We start from the raw sequence: 18224 nt of genomic DNA, 5'->3' as shown, positions 1-18224 counted from the left end.
TTTTAAAACTCTATTTCTGAGGAAATTGAGAATTGGGAGCACTATCCATTAGGGGCAAATTTATAGCACTGTTTTCTCCAAATAATTCTACTGTTATTTCCATTTAGATAAATCAACTTATGAGCAAAGAATAAATTTTACTATCTACTATATAAAATCTAATTGTGTTTGTTGGAAATGCATATGAATTAAAAGTCTCTGATGTGCTCTGTTCAGTTTATCGGGTCAGTAACTACTTTACTCCATATAGTTTTCCGTATTAAGGGTTTTGGTCTAATCTAAAAAATATTATGTACTTATTCATTAGTATGGACTGATAAAGTCTAAAGTATTATGTTACATATAACAGCCAATTTTAATGATCTATAAACATATTCCCTTGAAAGAAAGGTCACCAAAAGGGTGTAAGGTAAATTGATCTTGCCTTGAAAATTTGATTTATCTCCAATCAAAGACAAGGAGTATTTTTGGAAAGATCTCTATTTCTGGCAAATGATTTAAGGTACATCTCTATAGGTCTGTGATCCTCATAGCACTTCCCACATTTATATCTCTACTCTAAGGCAGAGTGAGATAAATAACTATTACCTGAATTTCAGGAAATAAAAAACTAAGAAGGATTAAGAGGCACATATATTAAGTTTTTTATTCAAACCTTAAGTTTTAGAAACTGGGAGTTAGAAGACATGAGTGTTAGTTTTGATTCTGACACTTGCTTCTCTGTATGATTTTGAGTAAGTCATTTTACCTCTAATCATTTTTTTCATCATCTTTATAATGAGGGTGAAAATACTTTTTTTTTGGCTTATTACTCCCCAAGCTTACTTTGAGGGTCAAATGACATAACATCTATAAAACTATAAAGCCCTATGCAAATATATATTAACAGATGCATACATGTATGTATGTATGTATATGTGTACATGTTTGAGTGTATATATGACTAATCTTCGATGGTCTAATTCACAAGCTACTCCACAAATATTTTAAGACACTGTGGAGTCAAAGATGAAGTCATAGTCTCTGACTTCTAGAAATTTCCAGTTGAGAGGGGAGACATACATTAAAAATAAATAATTATATAATAAAGGAATAAATAAGATAATAGAGGTATATATATCAAATTCTACTGGAGCCCACCAAAAAGGGAAACTATCCTACCTGAGGGAAAGGGACAGATGTCAGTCAGAGAGGAGGTAAGAACTGGGCTTAAAGGAACAGGTCCAATTGCTAGAATTTTATACAGATACATGGACCTCACAATAGAACACAAAGAGCCACGAGATCTATGTTACAATTGGCTCTGCCTTCAATAGTTAAAACTAGTACCTGACCTCTTTAGATCTCTCTTACCACAAGTCTAAATGAAAGGTTTCAATAAGATGAACTCATAAGTCCTTCCAGCTCTAAAATTATATGATTCTATGAGTCAAACTCAGATCAATGTACAAATACCAAGAAAGAGAATTCAGGAGGGTAATAAAATTGCCAGAACTATTAAAAAAGGAGTTTTTCTTGGGTGGACTTGGAGGGTATTTGCTTAATGAAATAAGTCAGACAGAGAAAGACAAATACTGTATACCACTTATATGCAGAATCTAAAAAATAAACTAGTGAATATAATAAAAAAGAAAGAGACTTACAGATAAGGGGAAAAAACTAGTGGGGAGAGGGAAGTGGAGAGGGGCAAGATAGGGCTGGGGGACTAAGAGGTACAAACTACTATGTATAAAATAATTAAGCTACAAGGATATATTGTACAACACAGGAATTATAGCCAATATTTTATAATAACCATAAATGGAGTATAACCTTTAAAAATTGTGTATTGCTACAGCGTATACCTGAAACTTACATAATATTTAAGAAAGCCCGCGCTCAGCAATGAAGACCCAACACAGCCAAAAATAAAGAAATTAAATAAAGAAATTTAAAAAAAAAAAGGATCAAAACCCTAAATATACACAACTGAATTAGCTCCAGGAATGGTACTAAAGTAAAGCAACTATACTTCAATTTTTTAAAAAAATTTTTTGGCTGGGGCATGTGGGAACTTACTTCCCCAACCAGGGATTGGACCCGCGCCCCCTGTAACGGAAGTGTAGAGTCTTAACCACTGGACCACCAGGTAAGTCCCACATACCTCAATTTTTTAAAAAAGAAGTTCTTCCATTAACTACTTTTTTCCTGGAATTTAAAAGTCTGAGAATGATATCTATCCCTACCTAGAATAAGCTCTAGCACAGTGAAGAGTGGTGACTGGAATGATATCAAGAAGCTGAGAACCAAACAATGCAGGTGGATAGCAAGAAGTGAAGCATTCAGTTCAGCAAAGATGTTGCTTAGACCAGAAAGAAAATAGGCAGTACATAGTAAGTCATACTGTTTATATTCCTATTTACCAAGAAAAACTTGGAATAAAACCATAACCAGATATTAAAATGTATACTTCCATAAAATGAGGTAGCTGTTGTTTGAAGTTTTGCCTTGTTAGACCACATCTTTAAAAACTATTTTTCTAAAAAGTTCAGTTTAGGAATTCATAAAGAAAAGGATCAGGGACTTCCCTGTTGGCACAGTGGTTAAGAATCCACCTGCCAATGCAGGGTACATAGGCTCGAGCCCTGGTCAGGGAAGATCCCACATGCCGTGGAGCAACTAAGCCCGTGCACCACAACTACTGAGCCTGTGCTCTAGAGCCCACACACCACAACTACTGAACCCGCGTGCCACAACTACTGAAGCCCACACACCTAGAGCCCGTGCTCCGTAATGAGAGAAGCCACTGCAATGAGAAGCCTGTGCACCGCAACTAAGAGTAGCCCCCGCTCGTCACAACTAGAGAAAGCCCGCGCGCAGCAATGAAGACCCAACACAGTCAAAATTAAAGAAATTAAATAAAGAAATTTTTTAAAAAAAGGATCAAAACCCTAAATATACACAACTGAATTAGCTCCAGGGATGGTACTAAAGTGGGTAGTCAGGTAATTTAGTTCACCAGACATTTATTAAACTATGTTTAACAGTGCTAGTTGTTGTAAAACACATAATCTCAGTACTCAGGGGGTTCACTGACTTAATATTAAGACTTTAAGGAAGAAAGAACAGTAACTCTTACCCATCAATTATATTTTCAGGTGGGTGTTTTTCATCACTTGATGTAGCTAAAATCACTTCAGTCCCTTCAGAGCTCAAACAAACATCAATGTTTCTCATCTTAAAGTATTTAACCTGCAAGGAAAACAAAACAGAACAACAAAAGCAATCTTTTTATTCTCTGAATTTTATCTTGAGCAAAGGAAGAGAGAGAAAGCCTGTTGCCTAGCACAAAGCTTACCAACCAAATTATTCAACAAGTGGGAGGGACTCTTAACATATTTACTTAGGTAAACTTCTGACCTCTCCCAGGGATAATCTGTGAGATATGAGTATTTGCACTACTCTACTCCACAAAAGAAGTCCCTGACACCAACATAATTTTTCTGTTTCTAAAATTAAAACCCTCAACAATTATATGGAAACAGTTAATACGCTAGAGTGACATGACTTAGTAGGTAAGTTTTTAAAAAGTGTTTATATAGTTATAATTCAGAAATTTAAAAAAATGAAGAGTATAAAAACAGATGCTTTGTAACTATTTATCCATACACTTATCAATTGAAATAGCAAGCAATATTATTTAAATCTTAAAAAATACTTTATGATCGGTATTTTTTTTTTGAGCAGAAATGTGAAATGAGAGAAGATAACTTTTCACTTATTTTTAAAGTCTAAATCAGTCACTTGGTTCATGAACTTAAACACATTTCTGTTGGAGAGTAATATTTTAAGTCTGATAAAAAGCATATGAAAAGATATTGTTGAGCTCTACTATGAACCCTGGAGGGTAAGACACAAGGAAGACCATAGAAGATTACATCAGAACTCACCCTTCTCCTTGATCTACTGGTGATAAGGCACAAACCAAAATATAGATGCAAAGTGATGGGGAAAGCTGTATCTATAAAGAATTAAAAGATGAAGAGTGTTTGGAAAAGGAAGAAAGGCTTCTAATATACCTCATAGCCTAGCCCCAGTCTAACTTAAAAAAAAAAAAAAAACTATTTCAAATAAACAAACAAGGTAGAGCGAATATTACACTTACTAAACAGCTGTGTACTGACTTCCCAGATTTGATGTTAACATTTTTCCATAGGTACTTTTTTTTTTAAAGAAATAAGTAGCCCCTTACTGTCCTTATTCTCTTCCTTGCCCAGTGGTAACAGCTATTCTGAAATTGGTGAATAACCTTCCTATATTTTTATTTATTTATTTATTGGCCAAGTCACGCAGCATGCGGGATTTTAGTTCCCTAACCAGGGACTGAACCCACCCACTGCAGTGGAAGTGCAGAGTCTTAACCACTGGACAGCCAGGGAAGTCCCTGACTATAGTTTTATACTTTTACCATATATGTATCAATATGTACTGTTCTTTTAAAACTTAGATGTTTTCACAGTGTATATACCCCTTGCTACTTGCTTTTTTCATTCAATATTATGTTTTCAAGATTTTACTATGTTGATACATGTAAATCTACTTTACTCATTTTAACTGCTGTAAGGTATTTCTCCATTTCTCTAATGATGGATATTTAGGTCTGTTTCCAATTTTTTGCTATTATAAACAAATTTGCAATGCAAATCCTTGTGCATGTATCCATTGGCAAATGTGGGAGATCTTTATAATAAAGAGTATCTTTCTTTGTAGAAGTAGAATTGTAAAAATTTATAATCAATGTATCTCCAAGTCAATAATTGATCTATTTGATCTCTAAATTATAACAATTTAAATTACCATTAGCAGTGTATGAAACTTTCTGCTCCCTCATATTCTCACCAACTTGATATTGTTAGACATTTTAGCTTTAGTCAATCTCACTGGTGTGAAATGGTATCGCAATAAGGTTTTATTTTTCTTTTTAAAATAAATTTATTTATTTTTGGCTGTGTTGGGTCTTCATTGCTGCATGCGGGCTTTCTCTAGTCACGGCAAGTGGGGGCTACTCTTCATTGTGGTGCGTGGGCTTCTCATTGCGGTGGCTTCTCTTGTTGTGGAGCACAAGCTCTAGGCACACGGGCTTCAGTAGTTGTAGCTTGTGGGCTCTAGAGTGCAGGCTCAGTAGTTGTAGTGCATGGGCTTAGTTGCTCCGCAGCATGTGAGATCTTCCTGGACCAGGGATCAAACCCATGTCCCCTGCATTGGCAGGCGGATTCTTAAACACTGTGCCACCAGGGAAGTCCTCAATAAGGTTTTAATTTGTATTTCCAGGATTACTAGTGAGGCTGAATACCTTTTCATGTTTATGGGCTATTCAGGCCTCTTCTTCTCTTATTTGCTTTTTCTTATCCTTTGCTCATTTTCTATTGCGTTGCTTTTTCTCCTTCTGTCCTTTTCTTTTTGATTTGTAGAAAAATTTAAAACAAAATAACCTGTATACAAGTCCTTTGTTATAGCATTGCAAATATCTTCTATTCTATAGCTTGATTTTTCTTTTTAACTTTGTTTTTTTGTGCAAGAGCTCCTCTCCCACCATACACACTTTCTTTTTTGTTTTTGAACTATAACACACATAGAGAAAAGAACACAAATCATAAGTATATGGTACAACAGATTTTCACAAAGTAAACACACCCAGGTAACCACCACCCAAGTAAAGAGACAGAACATCACCAGCATTTGAGACAAGCCCTTCTTACGACCCCTCCTAGTCACTACCCCTCTCTCCTTCCCAAAGGTAGCGTGGTTCTTATTTCTAACCTACAGATTAATTTCACCTGAACTTCATGTACATGGAAATACTACAGTTTGTACTCATTTGTATCTGGCTTCTTTCACTCATCATTATGTGTTTGAGATTTATCCAGGTTGTTATGTATAGCAGAGTTGAAGTGCAACTAAGTAACCCAGCCCCCACCCAGCTCAACTCTTAATCAGATCAAGGAAATCAACCCCTAAGTGGAGTTTCACAGGAAACTGGGTGTGAGCTAAAAAGCAAAGAAAGATTTCTATGGTCTTGGGTACTTAGATCCCAAAGCCCTGATGAAGGAAGGAACTGATCTCACTCTCAAATATGTGAAATCAGAGGTAAACTGAAACAATTTAAATAAAACTACAACTCATTACAATCCCAGCATAACCCCTAGTTGGACTGAAATGATCTGCCCCTTATCCTAGCTAGCAGACAAAGAAAATCGTGTGTTCTCTCTGGAAAAAAAACATTATCTACTTCAGTGTCTACCATTCTTTTAAACACAATGTCGAACATGCAAAGTCATCTGAATAGCACAAGGAATTATAGCCATTATCTTTTAATAACTTTTAGTGGAGTATAATCTGTAAAAATACTGAATCACTATACCGTACACCTGAAATTAAGATAATATTGTAGAGAAACTATAGTTCAATAAAAAATTTAAATATAAAAACTTTTTAAAAATTAAAAACTTAAAAAAAAAGTCATTTGAAGCAGATCTACAGATGACCCAGGTGCGGGAATTATAAATTGATTAAAGAATTCAGTGAAAAGATGGACAAAATGGGTGAACAGAAAGGGAATTTTAGCAGAGAAATGGAAACTATAAAAAAGAACACAGTAGAAATTCTAGAACTGAAAAATACCAAATCTGAAATAAAGAATTCATTAGATGGGTTTAACATCAGATTGGACACAGCACAAGAAAAGGTCAGTGAATTTAAAGATAGGTCAATAGAAATAATCCAAAATGAAACAGAGGGGAAAAAAATGAAAATAACAGAGCATCATATACCTGTGAAACAATATCAAACTAATCTGAAATACATGTAACTAGAATCCCAGAAGGAGAGGAGAAAGAGAATAATATAGAAGAATAATTTAAGGAGATATGGCTGAAAATTTTCCAAAATCTATGAAAGACATAAACCGACAGATCCAAGAAGTTCAGTGAACCATAAGTTGCATAAGTACAAAGAAGATCCCACCTAGGCACACCTTAGTCAATTGTTGAAAATTAAAGAAAAAAGTTAAAAGCAGTCGAGCAAAAAACACCTTATATGCAGAAAAACAAGAAGAATCAAAACTGACTTATCATTAACAGTGGAAGCCAAAAGAAAATGGAATGATGTCCTTGACATGCTGAAAGAAAAAATACAGAATCCTATACCCAGCAAAAATATCCTTAAAAAGTGAAGGCAGGGACTTCCCTGGTGGTGAAGTGGTTAAGAATCTGCCTGCCAATACAGGGGACATGGGTTTGATCCCTGGTCCAGGAAGATCCCATGTCCATGGAGCAACTAAGGCCGTGTGCCACAACTACTAAGGCTGCGCTCTAGAGCCCATGAGCTACAACTAATGAAGCCCACATGCCCTAGAGTCCGCGAGCTGCAACTACTGAAGCCCGCGCACTCTAGGGCCTGCCTGCCACAACTACTGAGCCCGTGTGCCTACAGCCCATGCTCTGCAACAAGAGAAGCCACTGCAATGAGAAGCCCGTGCACTGCAACAAAGAGTAGCCCTTGCTTGCCGTAACTAGTGAAAGCCCGCATGCAGCAACGAAGACCCAACACGGCCAAAAAAAAGATGAAGGCAAAATAAAGACAAACAAAAACTGAAAGTATTTGTTACCAGTAGACCCACAGTACAAAAAATATTAAATGAAGTACTTTAGGCTGGAGGGATATGATTACAAGCTGAATCCTGGATCTGTGGGAAGGAATGAAGAGCACTGGAGATGGCAAATATATTGCTAACATAAAAGAATATTCTTAAAATTTATTTAAGAGGCTACTGAGTAGGGGACTTCCCTGGCAGTCCAGTGGTTAAAACTCTGCACTTCCACTGCAGGAGGCACAGGTTTGATCCTTGGCCAGGGAACTAAGACCCCACATGCTGCGTGGTGTGGCCAGAAGAAAAAAAAAGAAAAAAAAGACTACTGACTAAAGTGAAAACAATATCAATGAATGGTAGAAATTTAATAGATGTAGAAGTAATAAATATAATAACACAAAAGGCAATAAAAAAGTAAATGACACTGTGTTTTCTGTGAAGTACTTTTGCAAAGTTCTTATGTTGAACATGAAGTGATATGCTATTAATTCAAAGTAGAGTAAGATAGTAAGGATGGGGCAGAGTCAAGATGGCATACTAGGAGGATATGGAATTCGCGTCTCCTCACATCTAGGGCACTTACGAGGCACCAGTGAGGGACCGTGGACACCTAAGGGGATGGGAAGAACCCCCAGCGACTGGCTTGCGGGATCTTGGTCCCCAGGCCAGAGGTCAGGCCCATGCTCCTGTGGTGGGAGCTCTGAGTCCAAACTGCTAGACTAACAGAGAACCTCAGACCCCAGGGAATATCAATCGTAGTGAGGCCTCCCGGAGGTCCTCATCTCAGCACCAAGACCCAGCTCTACCCAACTGCCTGCAAACTCCAGTGCTGGATGCCTCAGACCAAACAACCAGTAAGACAGGAATACAGCACCACCCATCAAGAGAACAAAAAAAATGAAATGACAAATAAATACATTACAGATGAAGAAGCAAGGTAAAAACCTACAAGACCAAATAAATGAAGACAAAATAGGCAACCCACCTGACAATAAATTCAGAGTGATGATAGTAAAGATGATCCAAAATCTCAGAAACACAATGGAGAAAATACAAGAAACATTTAACAAGGATCTAGAAGAAGTAAAGAGCAAACAAACAGCAATGAAAAACACAATTACTGAAATTAAAAATACTCTAGAAGGAATGAGTAAGAGAATAACTGAGGCAGAAGAACAGATAAGTGAGCTGGAAGATAAAATGGTGGAAATAACTGCCAGGGAGCACAAAAAAGAAAAAAGAATGAAAAGAATTGAGGAGAGTCTCAGAGATCTCTGGGACAACATTAAATTCACAAACATTCGAAATATAGGGATCCCAGAAGAAGAGAAAAAGAAAGGTTCTGAGAAAATATTTGAAGAGATTACAGTCAAAAACTTCCCAAACATGAGAAAAGAAACAGTCACCCAAGTCCAGGAAGCATAGAGAGTCCCATATAAGATAAACCCAAAGAGAAACATGCTGAAACACATACTAATCAAACTATCAAAAATTAAATACAGGGCTTCCCTGGTGGTGCATGGTTGAGAGTCTGCCTACCGATGCAGGGGACACGGGTTCGTGCCCTGGTCTGGGAAGATCCCACATGCTGCGGAGCAGCTGGGCCCGTGAGCCATGGCTGCTGAGCGTGCGCGTCTGGAGCCTGTGCTCCGCAACAGGAGAGGCCACAACAGTGAGAGGCCCGCATACCGCAAAAAAATAATAATAATAAAAAATAAAAATAAAATAAAATAAAGACTGTTACAAGAGATAAGGACACTACATAATGATCAAGGGATCAATCCAAGAAGAAAACATAACAATTATAAATATTTATGCACCCAATATAGGAGCACCTCAATACATAAGGCAAATGCTAACAGCCATAAAAGGGGAAATTGACAGTAACACAATAATAGTAGGGGACTTCAACACCCCACTTTCACCAATGGACAGATCATCCAAAATGAAAATAAATAAGCACACACAAGCTTTAGATAACACATTAAACAAGATGGACTTAACTGATACTTATAGGACATTCCAACCAAAAACAACAGAATACACTTTCTTCTCAAGTGCTCATGGAATATTCTCCAGGGTAGACCATATCTTGGGTCACAAATCAAGCCTTGGTAAATTTAACAAAATTGAAATCGTATCAAGTATCTTTTCTGGCGACAATACTCGCTCTGATACTAAATAATAATTACAGGAAAAAAACTAAAAAAATACAAACACATGGAGGCTAAACAATACATTACTAAATAACCAAGAGATCACTGAAGAAATCAAAGAAGAACTTAAAAAATACCTAGAAACAAATGACAATTAAAACACAACGACCCAAAACCTATGGGATGCAGCAAAAGCAGTTCTAAGTGGGAAGTTTACAGCAACACAATCTTACCTTAAGAAACAAGAAACATCTCAAACAACCAACCTAACCTTACACTTAAAGCAATTAGAAAAAGAAGAACAAAAACCCCCCAAAGTTGGCAGAAGGAAAGAAATAATAAAGATCAGAAATAAATGAAAAAGAAATGAAGGAAACAATAGCAAAGATCCATAAAACTAAAAGCTGGTTCTTTGAGAAGATAAACAAAATTGATAAACCATTAGCCAGACTCATCAAGAAAAAAAGGGAGAAGACTGAAATCAACAGAACTAGAAATGAAAAAGGAGAAGTAACCACTGACACTGCAGAAATACAAAGGATCATGAGAGATTACTACAAGCAACTATATGCCAATAAAATGGACAACCTGGAAGAAATGGACAAATTCTTAGCAATGCACAAACTTCTGAGACTGAACCAGGAAGAAATAGAAAATATAAACAGACCAATCACAAGCACTGAAATTGAACCTGTGATTAAAAATCTTCCAACAAACAAAAGCCCAGGACCAGATGGCTTCACAAGCAAATTCTATCAAACACTTAAGAGAAAAGCTAACACCTATTCTTCTCAAACTCTTCCAAAATATAGCAGAGGGAGGAACACTCCCAAACCCATTCTATGAGGTCACTATCACCCTGATACCAAAACCAGACAAAGATGTCACAAAAAAAGAAAACTACAGGCCAATATCACTGATAAACATAGATGCAAAAATCCTCAACAAAATACTAGCAAACAGAATCCAACAGCACATTAAAAGGATCACACACCATGATCAAGTGGGATTTATCCCAGGAATGCAAGGATTCTTCAATATACACAAATCAATCAATGTGATACACCATGTTAACAAACTGAAGGATAAAAACCATATGATAATCTCAATAGATGCAGAAAAAGCGTTTGACAAAACTCAATACCCATTTATGATAAAAACTCTCCAGAAAGTAGGCACAGAGGGAACCTACCTCAACACAATAAAGGCCATATATGACAAACCCACAGCCAACATTGTTCTCAAAGGTGGAAAACTGAAACCATTTCCGCTAAGATCAGGCGCAAGACAAGGTTGCCCACTCTCATCACTATTATTCAACATAGTTTAGGAAGTTTTAGCCACAGCAACCAAAGAAAAAAATAAATAAAAGGAATCCAAATCAGAAAAGAAGTAAAACTGTCACTGTTTGCAGATGACATGATACTATACATAAAGAATCCTAAAGATGCTACCAGAAAACTACTAGAGCTAATCAATGAATTTGGTAGAGTAGCAGGATACAAAATTAATGCACAAAAATCTCTTGCATTCCTATACACTAACAATGAAAAATCTGAAAGAGAAATTAAGGAAACACTCCCAATTACCACTGCAACAAAAAGAATAAAATACCTAGGAATAAACCTACCTAAGGAGACAAAAGACCTCTATGCAGAAAACTGTAAGACACTGATGAAAGAAATTAAAGATGATACAAACAGATGGAGACATACACTATGTTCTTGGATTGGAAGAATCAACATTGTAAAAATGACTATACTACCCAAAGCAATCTACAGATTCAATGCAATCCCTATCAAACTACCAATGGCATTTTTCACAGAACTAGAACAAAAAGTTGCACAATTTGTACGGAAACACAAAAGACCCCGAATAGCCAGAACAATCTTGAGAACGAAAAACCGAGCTGGAGGAATCAGATTTCCAGACTTCAGACTACACTACAAAGCTACAGTAATCAAGACAGTATGGTACTGGTACAAAAAAGAAATATAGATCAGTGGAACAGGATAGAAAGCCCAGAGATAAACCCACACACATATGGTCACTTTATCTTTGATAAAGGAGGCAAGAGTATACAATGGAGAAAAGACAGCCTCTTCAATAAGTGGTGCTGGGAAAACTACAGCTACATGTAAAAGAATGAAATTAGAACACTTCCTAACACCACACACAAAAATAAAGTCAAAATGGATTAAAGACCTAAGTGTAAGGGCAGACACTATAAAACTCTTAGAGGAAAACATAGGCAGAACACTCTATGACATAAGTCACAGCAAGATCCTTTTTGACCCACCTCCTAGAGAAATGGAAATAAAAACAAAAATAAACAAATGGGACCTAATGAAACTTCAAAGCTTTTGCACAGCAAAGGAAACCATAAACAAGACCAAAAGACAACCCTCAGAATGGGAGAAAATATTTGCAAATGAAGCGACTGACAAAGGATTAATCTCCAAAATATACAAGCAGCTCATGCAGCTCAATATCAAAAAAACAAACAACCCAATCCAAAAATGGGTGGAAGACCTAAATAGACATTTCTCCAAAGAAGATTGCCAACAAACACATGAAAGAATGCTCAACATCACTAATCATTAGAGAAATGCAGATCAAAACTACAATGAGGCATCACCTCACACCGGTCAGAATGGTCATCATCAAAAAATCTACAAACAATAAATGCTGGAGAGGGTGTGGAGAAAAAAGGAACCCTCTTGCACTGTTGGTGGGAATGTAAATTGATACAGCCACTAGGGAGAACAGTATGGAGGTTCCTTAAAAAACTAAAAATAGAACTACTATATGACCCAGCAATCCCACTACTGGGCATATACCCTGAGAAAACCATAATTCAAAGAGTCATGTACCACAATGTTCACTGCAGCACTATTTACAATAGCCAGGACACGGAAGCAACCTAAGTGTCCATCGACAGATGAATGGATAAAGAAGATGTGGCACATATATACAATGGAATATTACTCAGCCATAAAAAGAAATGAAGCTGAGTTATTTGTAGTGAGGTGAATGGACCTAGAGTCTGTCATACAGTGAAGTAAGTCAGAAAAACAAATACCATATGCTAACACATATATATGGAATCTAAAAAATAAAAATGGTTCTGATGAACCTAGGGACAGGACAGGAATTAAGACACAGACGTAGAGAATGCACTTGAGGACACAGGGAGGGGGAAGGGTAAGCTGGGACAAAGTGAGAGAGTGGCATGGACTTATATATACTACCAAATGTAAAATAGATAGCTAGTAGTAAGCAGCCGTATAGCACAGGGAGATCAGCTCAGTGCTCTGTGACCACCTAGAGTGGTGAGATAGGGAGGGTGGGAGGGAGACGCAAGAGGGAGGAGATATGGGGATATTTATATATGTATAGCCGATTCACTTTGTTATAAAGCAGAAACTAACACACCATTGTAAAGCAATTATACTCCAATAAAGATGTTAAAAACAAAAAGACAGTAAGGATACATGTTATAATCCTAGACTTAGGATAAAGCAACCACTAAAAAACATAAAGAGTTATAGGAAGGAGGCCAACAGAGAGGAAAAAATGGAATACCATAAAATACATGGTAAATTTGAAAGAAGGTAGAAAAGGAAGAAAAAAAGAATTAAGTCAGTTAGGACAAATTGAAAATAAATAGCCAGAAGACAGATTTAAGCACAAACACACAGATTATTCCATTAAATGTTAGTAAACTAAACACTTTAAGACTGAAGAAAAAAAAAAAAACTAAGTACTCTTTTCAAGAGACACACTCTAAATATGAAACTAAAAGGATAGAATAAGATAGAATAAATCTTAATATCTGGTAAGGTAAATTCCCCTACTTAATTTTCAAAAATTTTTTGTTTTATGCTTTATACTTGATTATTATAGTTTTGTTAAATTATATTAAAACATTTTCTGAGATGTTAATTATAATTCAATTCCATTATAGATTAATTGGGAGAGAAGTGACATGTTTATAATGAGTTTTCAAATCCATGGATCTGGAGTATCTTTTCATTAACTTAAGACTTCTTTTAAGTCCTTAAATTGTTTTACAGTTTTCTAGGAACATATCTTCGCCTCTTTCATTAGATTCACTCTTAGATACCTTATCATTTCCATTGTTACTATAAATGAGATCTTCAAAAAAATAACATTATTTTTTTTAAAATCTTATTCTTTACAAGGAATATTTCTAACATTTCACCATTAAATGTGATGCTCAGTGAAGGTTTTGTTAGACACTGTTCATTGGGTTATAGAAATTCCCTTCTCTTTAGTTTGTTAGCTTTTATTTTTTAAGCACAAATGAACGTTGAATTTTATCAAATGCTCTTCTAACATTTACTAAGGTGATCACATAGATGTTTCTACAGGTTAATGTGATAAATTAAATCAGGATTTTCTAATGTTATAGCATCCCCAGTTCTCAGCATAAACTCTATCTACACAGCCAAGGTGTACTGGTATTTTTATCCATAGTTGGATTCAGTTTGCTATTATTTTTAGAAATTTTGCAAATATATTTCTAAGTGAAACTGGCCTATAATTGTTTTTTTTGTTATTTAGTCTATGTCTGGATTTGGAATTTAGACTGTACCCTGAACATAAAGAAGCTGGAGAGCTTTCCTTATTTTTCTATTTGCTGGGTCATTGGATCCTATAAGCCTAGTAAAGTGTTTGTACGTAGATTTTTGACTATTTTCAATTCAGTAGTTCTTTTCAGGCTTTCTACACTTTCCTGAGTCAATTTTGAAATCTGTATTTTGAGAAAATTCTTTCTTCCTAGATTTTATATTTATTGGCACAAAGTGCATTTTCTATTGTAATTTTAAAATCTAGTATTGATAGTGTTAAAAGCTGTGGTAAGATTGGTCAAGTGTTAAAAGCAGTGGTTCAGAAAGAAGTATATATTCGAATATGCTTTTATTTTGCCTTTTTTCTTGCCAATCTTACTACAGTTTTTAATACTACTGATACCAGAGAACAGGTGTTATATGAACACTGTTAACATTTAGTTTGAAGACAAAAAAATACGGTGAATTCCTGGAAATAGAGGCTGATGTACTTGGATGTGAATTTTCAACAAAATTCTAAAATTACTAAATTTCATTATTATTAAAAGGATAGCTTTGAAAATCTAAACAAGAAAGTAGTAAAATTGGAAAGCAACAGTACCATTAATTCACAAGTTATACCAAACCTACATATTTCTTTTTGTTTGTTTGATAGAGTTACTACCTATTAGGGATATTCCTGAACATTTCAACAAAACTTCAGACAAAGCATCCCAAGACACCCTGTGGATGAGATGAATAAATATGGGATGGGTGATAGGCAGTACTTTAGGTAGATATTTATAATTCTTGGAATGGTAATACTCAAAGAATGGTGATTAATGGAACAAAATGAACTGTGTAAGACCTCTACCCTTATCCCATTCAAGATTATTGTTAATTAAGGAAGGAAACAATATGTTTATCAGTTTTGCAGATGAAACAAAGCTGTGATGTCAGCTAATATACTGGATGAAAGAATTAGCACACAAAAAATCTGAGCAAGCTAGAAAGATAGGTTGCAATGAATAAGATATTTAATATACTCAGACTTAAAAAATCAATCACACAAGGAACGGCCTAGATCAGGGACTGTCAAACTACTGCCTGTGAGCCAAATCTACCCTGACACCTGTTTTTGTATGGCCCATAAACTAAGAACGTTTTTTACATTTTAAAATGTTTTCAAAATCAAAATATTTTGTGGCACATGAACATTATATGAAATATGAAATTCACAGTTCAGTGTCCAGGAATAGTTTTATTAGAAATGGCCACACTCATTCATTTATATATTGTCTATAGCTACTTTTGTGCTATAGTGACAGAGCAGAATAGCTGTGACAGACTATAAGGCTCATAAAACCTAAAATATTTATTATCTAGCCCATAAAAAATTTGCCAACCTTTCATCTATAACATGCAGAGGATTAGTTGATTGCAAAGTCACTATAAGGCAAGAGTGTACTACATCTGCCCCCAAAGGTAAAGGAATGTTATTTTAAATTACATTAATGTAGCTAAGAAGGAACTAAATTCTACCAAAATCTGTGAAAACCAACTAAGGGCCAGGCACCGTGCTAGTAATGCAAAGACACTACGTAGTAATCTTTGACTATGTAAACCTAAGACAAAGATGGTGACTTAAGAGTTGTTTTTGCCTTTAAGTTCAGAGTCAAGGAGAATGGACAAACATGAAACTAATAATTTGTTATGTGCAAACAGTGTGATCCACATCTAGAATACTGTGTTCAGTTCTAGGTAGTATAATTTAAGTAGGACATTATCAGGCTTGATATTGTTCAGAGAACAGAACATTCATGATGATCTATAAACTATGTTACATGGAGGGAGTTGAAAGACTATCGTTTAAAGAAGAGATACTTTAGTGAGAGAAATATGACTACAAGTTTTAATATCACAAGTCTTCACAAATGGAAAAAGGATTTAACTGGACTCAACAAATACGAACTGTAAGCAGGAAGACATCATAGATGTAAGAACTTTCCAGCAAAGTAAAGATTTTTAATCTTTTCCATCCCTGAAAGTGTCCAAGAAGACGACTAGGTGATAACCTACGGAGGAAACCAGAGAAAGAACTCTTGCACTGGGGTTCTTTTAGCCTGAATGGAATTCTAGGAAAGGTAGATTAGGAACAGATAATGAAAAAACTTGAAAGCCAGGTAAAGATGGTAGACTTTAGCCTGTAGTCCAGTAGTTCTCAATTGGACTGGGGGTGATTCAGCCCCCCAGGGGACATTTGTCAATGTCTAGAGCCCGTTTGGCTGTCATACTGGAGGTGGGGGGGGGTGATGCTATTGGCATCTAGTGGGCATTTCATGATGCTGCTAAATATTCCACAATGCACAGGACAGTCCCCCAAATCAAATAATTATCTGACGGAAAATGTGAATAGTGCAGAGGTAGAAAAACCCTGTGGTAACCTACTTGGCAGTGGAAATGTGGGGGCTGGAGACTTAAGGACAGAATTTGCTTTAAAAAAGTAATACGTTTTAGGGAAATATATCTAGCATTGATGTGTAGTAGATAAATAAGAGCATGTATTCTCCAAATGTTCAGTTCTTTTCTGACGTCACATTCTTACCATCTAAATTATCTGAAGGAAGCAAATATGTACTTTAATACAAAACTCATTTCATACCTCCTATAGCCACCAATACCCTTCCTTTTTCCTGTGTTGGATGGAATTATTTAAATAACAAGAAGCGGCAGAATTTGGGTTCACTTTAAGGTTTCTTTGTTGCGCTTAATGCGAAAGAGGCACACCAATCCCGAAGAAACCCATAACACAACTCAACAGGTATGTTGCTTCCTTAACTCCAAAATGCAGGTTCAGGATGTAATCTAACCCCCCATCCTGGGATGCCTTACCTAACTCACACGTGTTCACTCAGGGCCTCAGTTCATCAAAGGTGGTGCACTCTGGGGTGCCATCCTCTGCATTTTTAAAACTCCCTGACCCTGGACTTCCCTGATGCCTTATCCTCCTCTAAACCCAGTGCCACTTACCCAACCCTTTCACCTCCAGTTCACGTAACCTTTCTTTCCAAAAAGCTTTCTGCGCCAAGCCTTCAGTTCACTTTCTTCTTGTGGTCAGGAAAGAGTACCCCTTGCGTCTGGTACTCTTAGAACCAGACTCCTTAAACCCTTTCCCATAACATCATCCACTGGGAACTTTTGTGTAAATTAGAAAACGGCCATCCTCTGCCTCCCCAGGGCCAGGGCCTATAGCTTGGTATCACTTGAAAGGCAACCAGCCCTGACACTACCCTTTCACCTCCGTCCCACACCCTTCTACTCAGTTCAAGACCATTTCAATAGCTCCAAGGGCCCTAAACACATACTTTTGGACGCCCGGCCCAAATTACATAAAATATATGAACCCACATCCTACATCAAATATAATTCTTAAGTATATGGGTTACGTTCCAGTTAATAGGTTACATTTGGATACATTTATTAATTTCTATTTGGAACTGATTTTCCCTTTTGGGGGTCAAAACATTATTTCTGGCTTCCAGAAAGTTCGTGGGCTGGCACTAGTGTCTCTAGGACTCAGGGGAGTGAACAGACCTGCGTCATGCGTCAGTCTTCCACCATCCCGATCACCTCACCGCCCGCCCACCGTCCGCCTCCGCGCCGCGCGTCTCCTCACAACCCCAAAAACACTCGCTCTCTCCCTCCTCCACCAGCATCCCCCACCTCCGTCGGCCTCGCCCAGCCAGGCTCCCACCTCCCCCGGTGCCAGCCGAGCCCGCCGAGCCACCCTGCTCGCCTGGGCCTCCGGTTAACTCTAAGCGCGCTGATTGTCGGGCCTCGAGGTCTCCCTACCGCCCCGCCCCCTTC

General features: G+C 36.8%; 1 protein-coding gene across 3 annotated transcripts in view; it reads right to left on the bottom strand.

Moving 5' to 3' along the window:
- The window catches only part of IFT25 (intraflagellar transport 25), a 35700-nt gene extending 18247 nt beyond the window's left edge, over nt 1-17453 (bottom strand). For 2 of the 3 annotated variants that reach the window (XM_082832505.1, XM_082832503.1), the window contains exons 1-2: nt 3930-4602; nt 3119-3231 (exon numbers count right to left, since the gene is read on the bottom strand). In XM_082832505.1, coding sequence (XP_082688631.1) covers nt 3119-3216 — 98 coding nt within the window. In that variant the 5' untranslated portion in view covers nt 3217-3231; nt 3930-4602. Of the gene's footprint in view, nt 1-3118; nt 3232-3929; nt 4603-17387 lie in introns of those variants that run through there. The other variant, XM_082832504.1, reaches the window with a different exon arrangement.
- Between the last annotated feature and the right edge of the window lie 771 nt (nt 17454-18224).

The sequence above is a fragment of the Leucopleurus acutus genome (assembly GCF_964270905.1).
Source record: "Leucopleurus acutus genome assembly, chromosome: 2".
In the NCBI taxonomy this organism is placed as follows: domain Eukaryota; kingdom Metazoa; phylum Chordata; class Mammalia; order Artiodactyla; family Delphinidae; genus Leucopleurus; species Leucopleurus acutus.
The sequence above is the reverse complement of the archived record's forward strand: the minus strand, read 5'-3'. Positions and strand labels throughout refer to the sequence as shown.